We start from the raw sequence: 17,477 nt of genomic DNA on the forward strand, positions 1-17,477 counted from the left end.
GACAGAAAAGCACCCTTTAAATATTTTTGCAAAACAAGGTTGCATAGGAACATCTGTGGTGTAATCCACAGGATCAGACCAGAGCAGTCAAATCCTCTCTGGGATGACTGTACCAGTAATTTATCCTGAAGAAGGGGTTTATTTCTGTAATATATTCTACTTTCCAGTGACTGCATGCCTGACCCTTTTAAGTCTATAGCCTATGCAGAATAGCTTACTGCAATAAAAGGAGCTCATTTTTATTGTGAAGTAAGAATATTCACCCTGGCAATCACCATTGAATAGATGATGTATTTTACTTTTGCAGCCTTTTTTTTGGTTTTTTTTTTCCCCCAGCTGACCTTTCTGCAGACAGCACAAGTATGAGCCTGGAGTGCACTCCATAAAATTATCCACTACATCGGGGCATCCAGACAGCTCTCCAAAGTTATCTATGTAAAGTGTTTAGTGTTTCTGTAGCTTTCCTTTGTTTTCTCTCAGATAATGGGAGCAGAAAGTCTAGTCAGTCCAGTCTAGATAGTTACAGGTAGCCCCTCTGCCAACAAAGCCCTCTCTTAATCCAATTTAGCAGATGTTTGCATTTGCCTAGGCTCAAGACTTTGGAGAATGGAGGAGATAGAGAAATAAAGTCAGCAGATAGATGTGATCGCTTATTAGAGATCTTTCACATAAATTATGAAAAACAGGCACAGTGAATTATAGCTGTAGGCTTTCAGATAATAAGCCTTTCTGGGGAAAAAAAAAAAAAAAAAGAAATTAAGTGACACTCAGTTCTGAGTTTCATTACCAAGCTGAATCATAATTCAAAGTTCTCTTAAAACTTCCAGCATGGTTTGCAAATCTTGATGAAATTGAGACTAAGCTTGGTCATATTCAATTTAGGTGAGTTTTTTGGCTGCTACTTTCCAAGAGCAATATTCCTCTCCAGATCATTTCTATCTGCAATCCATTGCCCAGCACTATCAAGGTCCAGGGACTGTAATTTTTTATTGTCAGTTTTTGGGCAGTTATCCCCCATCAAAATTGATAGAGCTATCGAAAACCTCCTCTTCCAAGGTAATACTCCTTTCCAAATCAATAGAAATAACCTAGCAGGCAGAGAACCATCAGTCTGTATTCTCTATTCCCCTTCTCTCTTCATCCTTGAAATCGGACTTTCCTTGTCTCTCAATACCCACCAGCAGTGGCAACTGATCCTCAGTCCTCACACAGCCCATGGTTGCAGGAAATCTCCTGAACACCCTCCGTTAAGTGTTTTGTTACGGGGTTTGTTCAGAAAGACAGTGTGGTAGTGGGGGTTGTATATAATTGTGATCTGCCCAGACAAAAGAATAAAAAATGTGTGACTATCGGAACAAATAAAAGCAGAACGCAGCTTCAAAGCAAAGAAAATGGAAGGGTCCTTAGTAAAAGGTCAGTTTCTGTAGTTGTAGAGACTAAAATCTTAGGCAGGTTCAGAAAGTTGACCTTATCCGATACAATCATTCCTACGTTCTGAAGGTCAAAAACTTTCAGTTTTTAAGGATCTCAATCTTGTCATTTAAAGGTCCTGATTTTCCCCTCCCCTGTGCATGATTGGACTCTGTTATTATATTCCGTCTACATTTTTTTTATGTCTAATTGAGACGACGTGATGACATTCTTTACTTGCCTCTGAAACTGTGGTGTAATATTGTAATGTAAATTAACCCAGCCTCTGAAAGAATGCTCACGGAAAGAACTTAGGAGTCAAAACCACAAGATCATGATGAGATTTTATTAATTTCCAGTCAAGTTGTTCATGGGGTTTCAGTGTCTGTGCTCCTGTAGGATGCATAGGGATGTCAGACGTAATTGCATTCAGGTTATGTTCTGCTTTATAATAAATCTAGTATTTTAAAATGGTGCTTGATGTCAACAGACCCACCAGTGAAGTTATGTAACATTATTGAAGTAATAATGTAAGTCTTGGAAAATTTTGCTTGAGGATTAATCAACATCATTTTGTGTGATCTTTATATAAAGAAAAAAAATATTCAGTTCACAGATCTTGACTTAGAATTGTTCGCATTCACTCCCATTCCTTCACAGACGTCATATAAAAAAAATTCGTGGTTCTTGATAATTTCCCCCAAATCCAGAATTTTCTTTCTTACTTTTTAAAAAAGCAAAATCAGGTGGCATCCCTTTATAGACCACCAGAATTGCTTTTAAAGTTTTTCAAAGGGGTGTACCCCCTTATGGTCCTAATACACTGTCTCCACTGCTTTCCTAAATGTAAGCATCTTGGCAATTGCTGAAGTGGTCTAAAGCCTATAGCTTCCTTTTAGTTGATAACAAGAACTAAGTGCAGAGTTTCCAGGATAGGTTTCCGTACAGCATAAAGGTATTTCAAAACAAAACACTGCTGTTTCTTGAAATAAAATGCCAACTCACTTTGCTTTTAAACAGATCGTGTAATAAAGCCTCAGTTTAGAAATGTGTTAGAAATGAGTAAATTCCTCATGTGCCAGCCAGTGTTCAGTGCACCATTCAAAAGTGACTTTTACATTTCTTTTAACAGACAAAATTTTGATGAGGGAGTACCTCAGGTTGGGTATGGATCAGAGGTGTTTGCTTGCAGTCCAGTCACATTGAATTGCATTTAAAGTACTCTTTTAAATAACCACTTCTAATTGGATAAGCATTGTTCCTTTATATATATATATGAGGGATATATATATAAAATATATAATATTATATAATATATATATAATTTTCATGAAATAATATATATATATAATTTTCATGAAAATGTGAAAAAAATAAATTTTCCATCTTAAACTCCCAGAGTGTACTAGAGGTATAGGAGTCCTGAGCTGTGAAAACTGTTAACAAAAGGAAATTCTTTAAATTTTTTCCCCCACAGAATTAACATAATTTTGGCTGTTCTGATTATGACATCTTATTTTATCTTAAACTAACCTTAACAAGGAAGAGGACAGAAACAAGGGGAATTTAGAGACAGTTCCAAAGAACTGAGTGTTGCAATTCTGTAAAACAAATCAAAGGGATGTATTTTCTTAAACAGTATTTGCCATGTTTGGGATTTCAGGGTGTGATTCTATCCCAGACAGTCTTGCCAAAAGCAGAAGTCATTGCACTGGAGTTCTACATGTTCAGTGTTTAACTGGTATTAAACTAATTTGAGATGACAGACCATTTCCATGCTCTTTCAGAACAGGCCATGTTGTCATCAATGTATTTAGGAAATTAATAAATATTACTTGTGTATAATTTGCTCATAAATGATAAGTGAGGTTGGTTGTAATGCTTTTGCTAATGTATGGTAAACGAAGATGCGTGTCTGACCTTCTAATATTGTATGATAAATAACAAAGTTACGCAAGATGCTCATTACATCTCAACCGTGAAAGTGTTCCTCGTCATTTCATCTGTACACGTGTTCAAGAAGAACCCAGTAGGGTTTCTTCAAGTTTGTTTTCTTTTTAATAAGCATACTTTGTTGTAAAAGCTTGATAACTAAATTACCCGAGATAGGCTCTTGATGCTTGTTCTGCTTGGGTATATATCCTAGCAGATCTTTTGAGCAGCAAGTCTTGGATCGAGATTAACTCAAAAATAGCCTTCAGCATGGTAAATATTTGTATTTAGACAGGACCTGGGGAGATCCTTCTAGCCTCTGACAGAGCCCCTAAGGGGAGCTGGCAACTGTATAGCAAATTGAAGTGTCCAAATCTTCAGCCTCGCAGCAGATACAGTAAATATGTGCAGTGTAACACAGCAAATATGTGAAGGCTTTTAGTAACGGAGGTGTGTAAATGTTTACAAATGTGATTAACTGCACAGCGCAAAATCCATTCACAGCATCAAAGGCAAAACTAAAATTACTTTTTCCCGCCCCCCTCCAGGATTATGCTGAAAAGAAAAACACGATAGCAAAAGCTCTGGAAGATCTTAAAGCCAACTTCTACTGTGAACTCTGTGACAAGCAGTACTATAAACACCAGGAGTTTGACAATCACATTAACTCTTATGATCATGCTCACAAACAGGTAAGAGGAATCTGCTTGCTACTTCAACTTAGTTTCAGGTAGAGTAATGAAATAAGATGTCCTTCAGGTGCGCTTGGAAATCACAGTTTTGAGTTGTGCCTGAATTTCAGGTTCTGGCAAGCAAAAGACATGGTTTTCATAGAAACAGATCTTAACATGAAGATTTTACAGCCAAAAATTGAGAGATGGAAAGGGAAATGTGAACAGTTAAATTGTGGAGAGGAACAGGGAATGATGGAAAATATGATTAAAAGTGTAAGTGTACAATATCCTTGTTATCAGTTGAATTTTGCATATATATGTATAAATAAATATTGTGGTATTATTTATTACAACATGTGGGTAGGAAACTTGACATACTCTTTGCTAAAGTTTCTTCTAGTGCAGATACAGTTCTGAAACAAGCTGTGATTTTACTTAAATGCATTGAAGATTTAAATAAACCTGTGGTAATGTAAAGTTTCTGGCTCATCTCATAAGAAGATAGGTGTTAGCTTTAAAACATTGGTATTTACATTTTTGCAGCCAAACTTCTAAGTTGTGTGTCCTGCTTTGGCAACACAAAAGCAGTGCTGACACCTGACAGGAGAGGCAGTGCATCCCACTGCAGCGTTCTGGTCTTCAGAGCGCTTCGGACTATGTAATTCAGAGGAAAGTATAATGCATCTTAACTCCCCTGAAGAGATATGTAATGATAATGTAAAGATATGTAATAACCGTACAGGAAATTTCTACTTAGTCCACTTAGCTGGTAATTAAGAAAAAAGAGGATACAGAATATTCTTTCCTTTTTTTTTTTTTTTTTGTCTAGTGAAATCATATGATTGTGGATCTGGATTGATTGCTTTTCATTCTAATTGAATCTCCCTTTGTTCTGTAATTCTGCTCAAGGGTGAACACAGATGAGTCGCTATACGTGCTTTATATCTGTATTATGTGAGCCAGTGATTTGCTTTTCTTTCCTTCAGCACTTCTCCCTGAAACACTTTCTCTCTCACTGGTATTTTTATTTAGCCCATAATTTACACTGCCAGCATGAGTGTGAGATTTGGTCTTGAGAACTACAGAGATGTGGACCTCAGCAGCAACAGCAATCTATGAGAAGCTGGAGGGAAAGATATTAGATAAGAAATTAGCAGGTAGCTTTGTTGTGTCCTATAGATATGTGTTATGAGGTGGAAATACTTTTAGTGAAAATACAACTGGAATTGATTCTTTAGGCATTTTGCTTGCACAGCAGCACCTCATTGATGATGGAAGGCAGGAAAAAAGATGTGGTCAGCGTCTTCCTCACTTGAAATCTCTTAGGATTTTTATTTATTAATTTTTAAGTGGTCTGAAGCACTTCGACATAGTGAGAACCTGAAGGCTGCAGTGTTCGTTCCTCTATTCAGTATTGATGAAAAATTGATTCTGAAACAGAGATCAAGCATGAGACTGAACAGGAACTTATTTCCAGGGGTTCCCATAGTTATTCTTGTGTCCTGATGGCTTTGGTCAGGAGATGCTGGGCACTGCATCAGCCTCTGATGGAGCATGGGAGAGCCTACCTCTCCAATTTTAGTGTAGGGGTTCTATGTGTCAGTGTTTGCATGCAGCTTTGTGGATGTGTCTGGTGAAACGCAGGAAGCCATCCTCTTCCCCTGTAAGACCTCCAACTCTAGACTCTATTCTCACTGGTAGGAAATCAGGCAAATGTTTCTAGTTTTCAGGTAGGGAAAATGGTGTATGGATGCTTGTTTGCATGAGGTGATAGTTTTCTGTAATATTACTGGCAGATAAAACTATTGATTCCTGAGATTTAAACATTCAGTCAAGTCTAACTTTTCTGGAGTGTTTTTTTTTCAGCAGTTTCTACTGGTGTTAGAATGGGCAACCATTCCTTTTCCCATATTTCAGGTGAGAAAGGGAGCAGGGGGCATATGCTGCATGCAGTGCAGGCCCAGTCAGATTTACTCCGTCTACAAGGAACTTTATGCTGTGTGATTTTACTAAGTGTGCTAGGGCCATTTGCAGGTGCTGTTGTTGAATGCTCTGATTTTGTCTTGAAACTTCCTACCTCGATAGCGAACATTTTCCAGCAGTTCAGCAGAGGTGAGAGGAACAGATAGTCTGTCTTTGGCTTTTGCTTCCTATTTTTCTTTAACTTTCTCCTTTCAATCACTCTGTTCCACTACTAACTGGACAGGTAAAGGGAAGCACATATTAGAAAAAGCTTCCCATGATCTGGGAACAATTCTAAGCATACGCAGCCAGTTCGGTTTCTGCAATCCCAGCACCTGACAGGGGTTCCAATGTGATTAAATGGATGAAACCTCAGCCTGAACCTGAGTTCATCCCAGTCAGTCTGAAAAAACACATTTAATCCTAATTGGGTGCTCTGTAATCACACCATCTCAGCCATGGGCTGGTTTCTCACACACAATATTCTTAACAGCTTCTGTACCTCAATTTTATTGTAGATTTTCTTTCTTTACTTTTGATTGATTCAGAGGTTTCTAGCACAGAAGATTTACAGGATTGAAATACAAGATTTTATAGTTATGTGGGTTTTGTCCTCCATTGTATGGGGGTGGGGGAAGCTTGTACCATCAGGGATTGATTGTGTTTTGATATATTGCATCTTATAGCTTCTGACTACTTGCTTTGAGAGAGAATGAGGTCCTTCTGGCTGATCCAGAAAGAAAGGATAGGGATATGGCAAAATTAATTTTATTCCCTAGGACCTGAAGGAGTTCAGACCGGTGCCTCAGGATCTCCACTGCCCTCTATCAGTGTTTTCTTGTTCTTAGCTTTGACAATATGGTTTGGAGAGCAATATCTGTAGCCTTTATGAAATACTCTTGGAAAAAGTAACTTACAAGCAGTCAGTGGTAGTGGAGAAAAATGAACTCTTGTCTGCTTTGAAAGCCTAGTCAAAAAAAAAAAAAAAAGGAGAAAACAAAAAAAACACAGTGTGGTGCAGAACTGTTCTGGGCTCAATACAGGGACGTGTAACTTAGGCAGAATTTAATATAGCAGTGAAAGAATTGGTATTTGGTGGTGGTTTAAAATCACGGATTACAGCTTTCGAGAACCATGCCAGGACTTTAAAAACATCTGTAGGAATTTATGCAGCATTTCTGAAGTATTTGGTAGTGCACAAGGAGCTCTCTGAAGTGCTATGTTCATGCAAGGTGGAAAAAATCCTGCTTGTGTTCCTCAAAAGGCTGAGCTTTTTGATAAATGCGGCTGAGCATTAAGTCTAAGGCTCTGAATGACCTTCATCTCTTAGGTGTTCAGAGTCAGTGGGTTGTGTTGTCTTGTCGATGAAGAAGGCTGGATCACACAGCTAGGTCCCCTACATTGGGCATTCCTCAAGGGACTTTAGTTGCTACAAGCATAAGGAGGTTTTATTTCTGTATTTGAAAGTCTTCTCCATCTCAGAACTTCTGATTAATCACCTAATATAATACCCGAGCTCGGTGCTCTTTCCTCTCCCAGGAGTGCTCTTCCAAATATCAAATAAAAACAATAACAACAAAAAAAGCTGTGATGAAAAATAAAATTAATAGCCCTAATGTATTTGCATATCTAGATGCAAATATAATCACTTAAATAAATTATAAATAGGAATTTTTCCCCACATGATCAGAGGTCATTTTTCAAACTGTCTCCCTGGATGAAAATGTTCTCCCTGCTCTAAAACTGTATTTAAAATTGTATGGAGGTAATAACACACAAATTATGCAGGAAGACTAAGTCAGTAGTTGTCTCCTTTCCCTATTCCAGACACAGATTTCTACTGTTCTCTCCTTACTTTTTTTTTCTTCTTTGTATGTTTTTAGAGATCAGTGCCAAATAAGCTAAAGAATATCAGTTTGTAGCCAATCACAAGCTCAAACTTTGGCCATTTTTCTGTGTTTGAATACATATTTCATGGAATATGGGTGAAGAAAAATAAATTTGGAAATGGAAGGGTGTGGTTAGGCACAGTAACAATAATAAAGCTCCCATAATTTTATGACAGCTATACCTTTATGAGGTTTGAAGCATGTAAGGTATAAAGTAAGAGCAATACAGCCTGTTTGGGGATGCAATTATTCTTGGCGTAGGTAGTTGGATGTTATCAGCTGTTTGACTCTGCAACTTGAAAACAAAGCAATGAATCCTTGTAGGCATCATAACAGCTTTTTGAAAAAGTCTCGTTGTAGAGTTACTCCCGCTGGAGTTGGTTACTTGGTACAGTAATGGTGAAGGGGATCATAAGGAATGATGCAGAACTAGACAGTGTTCATTTTGTGACGTGTCCATTTTTGTGGAGCTATGCTTGATAAGCTATGGATGCAGAACACACAGTTGGCTGCTCTCAGGTTCATCCAGTTGTCTTTCACCAGTGGGTAGTTCTGCTACAGCTTGTAGAGTGGTTCGGGGTGGAAGGGTCACCAAGTCCAAATCCCCTGCAATGACCAGACATCTTCAACTGCATCAGGTTGCTCAGAGCCCTGTCAAACCAGACCTGGATGGGGCAACAATCACCTCTGTTCCAGTGTTTCACCACCCTCATTATAACAGAATTTCTTCTGTATATCTAGTCTGAATCTACCCCTTTTAGTTTAAAACCATTACCCCTTGTCCTATCGTAACAGGCCCTACTAAAAAGCCCCTTGCCAGCTTCTTTTTAAGGCCCAATTTAAGCTCTGCCTGCAATGGCATTGTGTTTTGCTGGACCTTGCTGCGCACTGAGTGCAGCCAAGAGGGGTGTTTAAGATGAGAAAAATTGACAAGATGGCCATGGTGAGAGCTTATGACTGTGAAAATCCCTCAGAGCAATAAAATAAATTGGTTCTTCAAGCACCACCAAGGCTGGTCTTGGATCAAAAGGCAGCCCGTGTGGATGTCTCAGTGCCAAACCCACTGTGCTTTTTGTGACTGAGCAGTGGCTGTATTTCTGCAGGGGAGGCAGAAGGAGAGCAGCTCCAATGCTAGCTTCATGCCCCCATGGGGAAGGCATGAGCCGGGAGCATGCTAATGGGTAGAGCTTCTGGGAAAATGGGATTGGAAGCTCTTGCAGCGTCATTTTTTCCATTCCTTGCAAGTGGAAATAATTCTTTTTAGTACATTTCAGTAATTTTTCTTTTCTCGTAGCCCAGTGACGTATCACATTTAATACCACGTAGGATTGTAGCAGCTGAATTTTCTGGAATGCAGAAATTTTATATTCTTTCCCTTCCTCCAGCTTGTTTCTCACATTAGAAGAGAGCAGCATCTCAGTGTATGCTTATGGGCAGGCAGTCTAAGCTTTCCTGAATGCTAAGCCAAGCACAGCCAAGCACAGCTAAGGACTTAAACGCTTCTGTTTGAATCGATCCTGTGTACTGCTTTTTTACTCTCATTATTGCTTTCACAGAATGTAACTTGGCATCTCTTCCTATATCTCTTTTTTTTTTTTTTCTTGGGAAAAGATAGCCATCTTTGTAGCCTTTTTAAATATCAAGAGAACACTGACAAGTGCTCAGCCGTGTGTGCTCATATACAAATATGTATATTTGTAATGCATGGACAGCCATGAAATGACCCCCTCCTCTTCCAAATACATCCTGCTCTATCACTGTATTTCAATTTCTTCTCCATGAATACTGCATCAGTTAAAAGTCTTTTGTGGTTGGATTGAGGTTGGTTGGTTGTTTTTTTAGTAAAAATCTTGCTTTTAAGTTTTAAGCATTTAAACTGACAGTAATGCTAATAAGAGTCATCACCAGGCCTAATAATTATAGCTCAGCACTGTTGGTGGCATTGAAGCAGAGTATTGCAATAGATATTGGGCTTCCTTTCTCAAGTCCTTTAAAAAACAATCCAACAAAGCTATTGCTGTTACTCTGAACAGAAAGGCAAAGCTGCCAGCATCACAGAACCACATAGGATGAGAATCTCTGCTCCTTTGCAGTCCAAGGATGTTTGGAGTTGGTTTGGTACAAAGCACAGGGAGATAATTCCAGAGGGAAATGGTAGGCTTCAGGGTAAGGGGAAATAGAGTCCCATTGCATTAGGGCACAGAGCCACTTGGGAAGTGTGTTGCTGGTCTGCTGGTAATGTATTTTAAAATTACATAGTTAAGTTCTGTTCTTTATGAATATTTCAGTATATCTCGGGAGAAACTTCACACAGTGTTACTTGGATGAAAGGGAAAAAAAAATATTTTCCTTCCAGTTTTTTTTTTTTTCTTCCCATAAAATTTAATCATAGAAATCAGCTGCTTGATTGGTGTCAGTGTAACAGAGTATCTAGGCACTCTTCACCTCAAAACTTGGACGGGCGGGTGAGATGAGGATATTCTCGAGTAAAATATTAGTACTGCAAAATCTACTTTTCTTGCTGACTATCATTGTTTCCCCATTGCCTAAAAAGACCTATCACTACATTCCTGCCTTAGTAATTATAACAGAAAAGGTACTTTCTGGTTTTCATTCTTGGGAAATTCAGTTCTGAAATAATTAACTACTTGACTTTTTCTGAAAAAAAAAGTGGTTTTAGAAAAAACATAATTACAGAAGAGAGGTATATATCCTCTCTGTCCCACTAATAGGCTGCCAACAGAATATTAACCCCATGCACTGACACTTGGGACTCCACGAGGAGCCTGTTCCTTCATAAGAGTAACCTTACCCTGCTGCAACCCTTCCTCAGTTTAGAAGCTTGGTAGTTACCTGCAGTTCTTTATTTTTTTCTGTTTTGAATTATTGCAGCCTTCTCCTTTCTGTCCTTTTCAATATACAGATCAGTCTGATAACCTGATAAATCACTAATGCAAAAGCATTACAAGTTTAATTCAGCTACCCATTACTCATTTATTATTATTGTCCAAATCTAGAATGATCAGGTTACTGGAGGGGGAGGGGGGCGGAATATAGCGCCAGTGCAAAGAGGGCGGGAGGAATAAGGGACAAGAGGAAACACTGTTTACTCCATGCATCCTGCATCTTCTTCTCCTTGGCATGCACTTTTGCTGTTGTGGGGTTCACTCTTTTATAGAAAACCATGATTATAAATTTCAGCCCAGCTCTGTCTTTTTAAGTCAGTTTGTGAAACTTTCTGCATGTAACTTAGCTGAATCTGAGGCTAATTTTAAACTTTGTTTTACCGTATCAGCATTTTATCAGCTTTCTGCTCTTTGGCCAATACTGTTACAGGAGGAAATTGTTTATTCCATTCAGTGCTAAGATAAGAATGGACAGAATAATTGGGATTTGAAGATAGGAAATAATATAGTGTTCTAGTACATGAGTCCTGAGGCACCGTGCCTCTCTTGGCATACAGTGGTTTGATGGAGAGAAATGATTATAAATTGGAGGTCAGATGACAGTTTGCCTATCACTTGCTTTGTTGCATTAATGTATAGATCAGCTAAGCAATTATCTGGAAGAAAAATATTATATTTGCTTTTCATTCATTCTTTAAGAGAATCAATCTCCCAAAGGTAATTTAAGCATTATTATGGCTGCAAAGTTCAAACCAATCAACAGAATACCTTTTCTGTAATTCCCAGCAATTCCCAATTGCATTCCTTTGCTATCCTGAAGGTAATCAAATGGAATATAGATTAAGTGTAAGTAATAAATAATATGAAAAGCTTTTTGTTACTCCATGTTTTAAGCTGCCAGTGATCATAGAGAAAAACAGTGTTTAGAGTGAAGCTTGGAATTTTCTTAAGTAAAGGAGAAAGTAATATATATATTGCTAGTAATATATTAAATTCTGACCTCTCAAGGTGAATCATTCTTATGACATTAACATGATTTAATTTGGTAAAACAATTATGTGGTGCATGTGAATGGTTACTCCTCCATGTCTCATGCTGCAAAATCCACCATATAGCTTCCTATTTCCTACCAAAAAACAAGTGTCGTGATGTTGGGCTTTTGCCTTCGGAGCTCTGCTAAATTTCTTGTTTGTGCCCTACAGCTTGTGCATGCTGTTTTACGTGTGAGTGTTCGTTCTTCATTGGGAAGAGCTGAGCAACCTTTTCAGTACATGTCACAGTAAATCTTAGGGTAATTATCGCAGCCTTTGCTGATCCATGTAAAATCAACCCTTCATTCATTTCAGAAACAGCTTGTTCTTTTTTTAGTGATCGTTCCGACCTGTTGACGATACATAGCGTTGCAATCAGCGTTGGCTTTTGTTGAAGAGATGTGACAAGACCAGCAAGCTGTATAGAAGTGGTGCTGGTTTTCCCTCAAGTGATGGTTCCTGACCAGTTTTCACACTGCAGTAGGATGTCAGGACCTCCACAGGGCCAGGGGTCACCTATCATACAACTAAAGAAAGGCAGTATGCCTCGAGCGGATGACTAGTGCTGTGCTTTCTTTAGGCAGACTAATGCTATACTAGAAATAATAATTGCTGTTGTCCTGTGTATTTTAATTGCAGCTCAGCAGCTTATACAGAAATGTCTTCAAGTTCCTAAACTGCTCTAGCAGTGTTCAACAAAGTCTAAAATATGAACTCGTGTTTTTCTTCTATTTTCCACATGCAGTCAATGCAGCCTTGGAGCAATTCAGCTGCAGAACCTCTTCTATGTTTGTGGTTAGCTTTTTGGGTTTGAGCAGCAGTGATTAGCTGGCTGGCTTCTATTTCATGTTGTTTTTTAAATAGTGCTATAGCTGTCCAGCAAAGGTCTGAGTGACTCCCTAATTTAAACTTTCCCCACCCTCATGCTGCCAACAAATGACCTAAAAAAGACTTAAATAAGGGCTCTGTGATTATCTGTAGGGACAGGTTAGGTCATCAGGAATGCAGTCTGGTTTGACCTCTGTTAACAGACAGACAGTAGCCCTTTTAAGATTTTAAAAGAGTCAGTGGAAAGGAAAGCTAGAAGTATACCTTTGCCTTCAGTCCTCTGTATTTTGGATTCAGCTGAACCTCTTCCTTCATCTCAGGGACACCATGCACTGTTATTCCAGTAATATCTCCTAGGTTCTCACTGTGCTTTCACCTGCATGTGTTCACAGCAAACATCCATATGACAAATCTGGATTATTCTGTAAAGAATCTCTCAATTTCTTTCGAAGTCTCCATGTGTGGCAGAAGAGTTCAATGTCAAACAACGGAGTGTCGATGTATTTTGGTTGAATGATTTATACTATTTTTTTAAGACATTCAGTCTGCAGAAGACTATGCTAATGTGGGCATCTACATGACTGTGTCTCCCTCCTGCAGGAATCCTTCTCTTTTCTTGAATTCTCTGTCATGTTGCATCTTTTCTTAAACTAGGACAAGAGACCCATGGTATACTGTAGTATAAACAATATTAATTCAAGTTCATTCAGGAGTAATGCTGCTACTTTTAAATGCCTGGCTCCTCTGGCATGACTTTCTGTTGTTGCCTTGATATACCTCCTTGATATACCTAATGATATCGAGAGAGAACACAGAGAGTTAGCTGTGCACCTGTAACCCACCTTCCCTTCTCTAGTACTGAAATTCAAGAAAAAGTAAAAAACAAACAAAAAAAAAAAACCAAAAAAAAAACCCAAAACCAAAAAAGCCCTTAAATTAAAATCTTGACCTTCTTTAATGCTGATTTGTATTTGTTTATTTTTAACCACCTTTTTGTATATTTTTATACAGCTGTTAAGGGCTTACTTGCACTGGCATCTGTATGTTCACATATGGCACAGGATCTCATTGTGTTATGTGATTGATAACTATGGAGAGATATATCTGCCTACAAATTGCTGGTAATGAGAGCTAGAAACAAAACAGGAGACTCACAGTGATTGCATAGAAGAGAAAGGTTACAACAGTACCAGAGGTTAGGGATCATTATTGCAGACTCTTAAGGATCAGGTCTTCTTCTCCTCACCTCTCTGCAACTTCCTCCCTTACTATTATTTTTCTCCCTCTCCTGGCTTCGAGAAAAGCAACTACCCCCCTGGCCAAAGGAGGCTTTCGTGGAGGCATGCTGCTTGCAGTGAGCATTTCAAGAGGAAGGCAGTAGGCTTAAGGATAGTGAAGGTTACCAATAGTTTTTGTCTCATGGACAAAAGATGTGTATGAGACATCTCTGTCACTTGGTCCAATAAAAAAAAATGAAAGGCAATATTGATTTGAAAATGAACTTGCAAGTGGGAGAAATTAGAAAAAAAATTAAAATAAGGGAATGAAGCATTAAAATGATGCTTATCAAACTCATTTTTAGTTGTTTCCACTCCTTTGTGAAGTAAGCAACAAGCTATCATGAATGGCTCTTTTTCTCCTGTTTTGTGAGACAGAGGCTGCTGCCACCTCTACTTCTGTCTCACCTCTCTTTGCAATACTGCTACTCTGCCCCAGCAGGAGACTTTTCTTCTGTGCCATCACAAAACTCATTTCTTCCTTAGTGAATCTTTCTTCTTCCCTTTGGATATGGCTACATGCTACTACTGTGAATTACTTCATTTTCTTCCCTCATTTCTGCCCACAGTTACTAAATTTGCATTTCTAAAGAGTACCCCACTTAGTATATCTTCCTGGCATCAGCCTACTATAAGAGGTATAGGGATAGTTAAAAGTTACATACTGAATGATGAGAACTATTTTAAAAATACCACCTAAGATAAATTACTACAGTCTACCTATGAGTGTTACATGCTCATGGAATAAGAACATGTTTGACTCCTAACCTCTCGCATCCACTTTGCCTAGAGGCTGTAACCTCTCCACTGAGCCCTCATGTTTGCTTTGCAGAATGCAAGCTCTAGTCTGAGTTACTCCTCAGTGACAAACTCTGCCAGTATCTTCAGATGGCCAGACACAATCTAACTGTGTTCAACTGGGGTCTCAAGGAGCAAAGGAGATTTCTGAGGGGCAGGTGAAAAATCACTTTGGGATTAACAGCTAAAAAAAAAATATACAGGGAATGTTTGCCAGGAGTTTTTTGTATTCAGATGCTTAGAAATAGGTCAGGCCTGAAGCAGATGTCCATCCATCCTCTCTATGCCAAAATTTCCACAAGGCATATGCTGTACCAAGTCTATTTTAGGATCCTTTTTCATTTTTTTCTTAAGTAAAAAAAAAAAAAAACCAAAACCCAGGGTGAGGAGGCGTGGTTGTCCAAGCAGAGCTCTCCTAACAGCTGAACAATGGCGCTTGCAATGGTGAGAGCTGGGCAGCCTTGAAATGGTAGGTGTAGAATAACCTCACTTATGATGGTGAGGTGGGGGGTTACTTTGCTTATGGAACAGTGGATAATGTCTTAAATGATCTCTAGTCTTTTCCAAATTACTCTGTGGGTAGTGGATTTCCTTTTCAAACGCTGTTCAGGTGTCTTGCTTTGGCTCCCACACACCTGCCTGGCTATGAACAAAGGGGAGCTAGAATAGCTAATGACTCATCTCTCTGCCTTGATTAACAGGAAGATCAACAAGGCAAAAATAATGTCATATAATTTTCCTTAAGCAATAGCGAAGAGAAAAGCTTGTGTATGAAAAAGTGCTGGGTTTGAAAGCTTTTTGTTCCGCGGGCATAAGAAAAGCATAAAATTCCAGGTTCATGTCCCCATTTGAGTACAGCTTCACTAGCTGCTCATTGTACGATGGAGATTCACCACTGCAGAGGGCCTTCTGTGCTTTCCTGTATGGGTATGTGTGGAGAGGATTGACTCCTTTGCCAATCCCTTAAGTTGCCATCTGAATTGGACATATTGCATATGTAATTTATTGTTAAGTAGGCAACCAAGAAGAGGATGAGCGATTCTGCAGGGGAAGCAAACCCAGTTCTTCTTGTTCTGATTGTTGGTGGGGCACCTAAGTGGAAGGAGAGAAAAGCAGAAGCAGGTTTCCGAGCTCGATTAAATCTTGGGGTGAGCCTCACACAAGTAAGTTAACGGCTCTGCGTGCTGTGCAAGGTCTGAATTTAATGAGCAGTTGGAGCAAGGGAAATAAGGGCAGGCGGTGAGCTCAGGGAAGGGTGTTGTCCTGCCTGCCCTTGCAACTATTGAGAGGGAGAGGTCATCTTCCCGCAGGAAGCGGCCACAGGCGGCTGGGCTTTCTGCACCCTGAGTAGGTGCTTGTCACTCCCCAGGGCAGGGGTTGTTCGAGGCTGGAGGATGTAAACAAGCGGTATGGTGTGCCCTCCCGAGCGCTTCACATTCTTATGTGCATGCTTTGGAAAATAAAATAAAATAAATAAAATAGGCAGTGCTCATAGGCAAGATCCCAGTCGCTTCTGGGAGCACAGATGATTTCTGCCAAGTAAACTGCCTGGTGTGCCGCAAAGCAAAATATTTTCTTGTACGTCTGTAACTGCTGTCATTGACAGTAAAATTGCTTGAAATATAAAATAATGGTAGTGTGTTGCCTACCATGACAGAAACTGTAAGAGGTTTTGGCCTTTAGTATGCTTTAATGGGTGCTCTACAGAGGAACTGACACTTCCATTTATTAACTTGTAATTGTCCAAAATAAATCCTGCTTTTTTGCCTCCCACTAGATTGAAGCCTAGTATATGTTAATTGTGCTGGCTCTTCTCCTGGCCTGACACCTTGACAGCTCTTGTCAGCTTTTAAAATTTATTCCCGTATGAAAACTATACATCTACTGGTTATTCTCCCATAATGGCCTTGGCACTCATCTCTTCTGTTTTTTAATTCTGACATCAAAGTTTGCGCTTAGCGTTGCCCCCTGACAGGACAGCGTTCTCTAATGACTACGGTAGGTCAGTGCTCCCTGTTTCGGAGAGAAGGCAAAGAAAATTAAATCCAGCATTTCACTTTGCAAGCATATGCCCGGGGCTCTTGCTTTACTAAGGCTCAGGTATTTGCTCTTCATTAAAGAAATGAGGTTGTACAGTAAACTGATTTATTAGGTATACCACCCAGTGCTCTCATCTCATCAAATCTCACACTGTGCAGGACTAGAGCATCTCATAATTTCTAAAAAAAGACCGCTAATTAACATTTATGTGCTACAGGACATGATGGTACTTCAACGGGTGGCACTTTCTCCTTTGAGTCGGTATTGGAGCAATATAATTGCGTTGCCAGAGTTGCTGCCTTCAAGATATAAAACTGAGACCTTGACCACTGCGATAATTAAAGTTACCAGGCTGCCTTCTTTGGAGCGAGGGTGGTAACTCAGTCGTGCACTGGCCAAAATCCAGGCAGGTAATTAGATTCTGTTATATTAATCCCCCCTGCAGCTTCAGCTGATGATAGTGGCTTCTTCTCTTCCCATCCTGGCAGTTCACTGTAATTGGTGCGCACCATCAGACAGCTGCTGTCGTCTCAGTCAAGGGTGGTTGTGTTTCATTGATGAACACCGTGGTACAGGTGTACTCCTCAACCCCAGCACCTGAAAAAGGATAAAAAGCAATTGTTACACTGTAGGATTCATTGCTATCAAAAAGTTATGGTTTGGGTAAGGAAAAATGCTACTGTTTGAGTACTTGAGCCACCAGAAATCAGCAGTTTCTGCATTTGGGTTA

General features: G+C 39.4%; 1 protein-coding gene across 1 annotated transcript in view; it reads left to right on the forward strand.

Moving 5' to 3' along the window:
* Positions 1-17,477, forward strand: part of ZNF804A (zinc finger protein 804A) — a gene marked incomplete at its 3' end in the record, with an annotated part of 144,708 nt that overhangs the window by 106,270 nt on the left and 20,961 nt on the right. Inside the window, exon 2 of the mRNA XM_084265454.1 lies at positions 3,891-4,034. Within this exon, the coding sequence (XP_084121580.1) occupies positions 3,891-4,034 (144 nt within the window). The remainder of the gene's footprint in view (positions 1-3,890; positions 4,035-17,477) is intronic.

This window comes from Gallinula chloropus, assembly GCF_964237585.1.
Source record: "Gallinula chloropus genome assembly, chromosome: 5".
NCBI classification, from domain to species: domain Eukaryota; kingdom Metazoa; phylum Chordata; class Aves; order Gruiformes; family Rallidae; genus Gallinula; species Gallinula chloropus.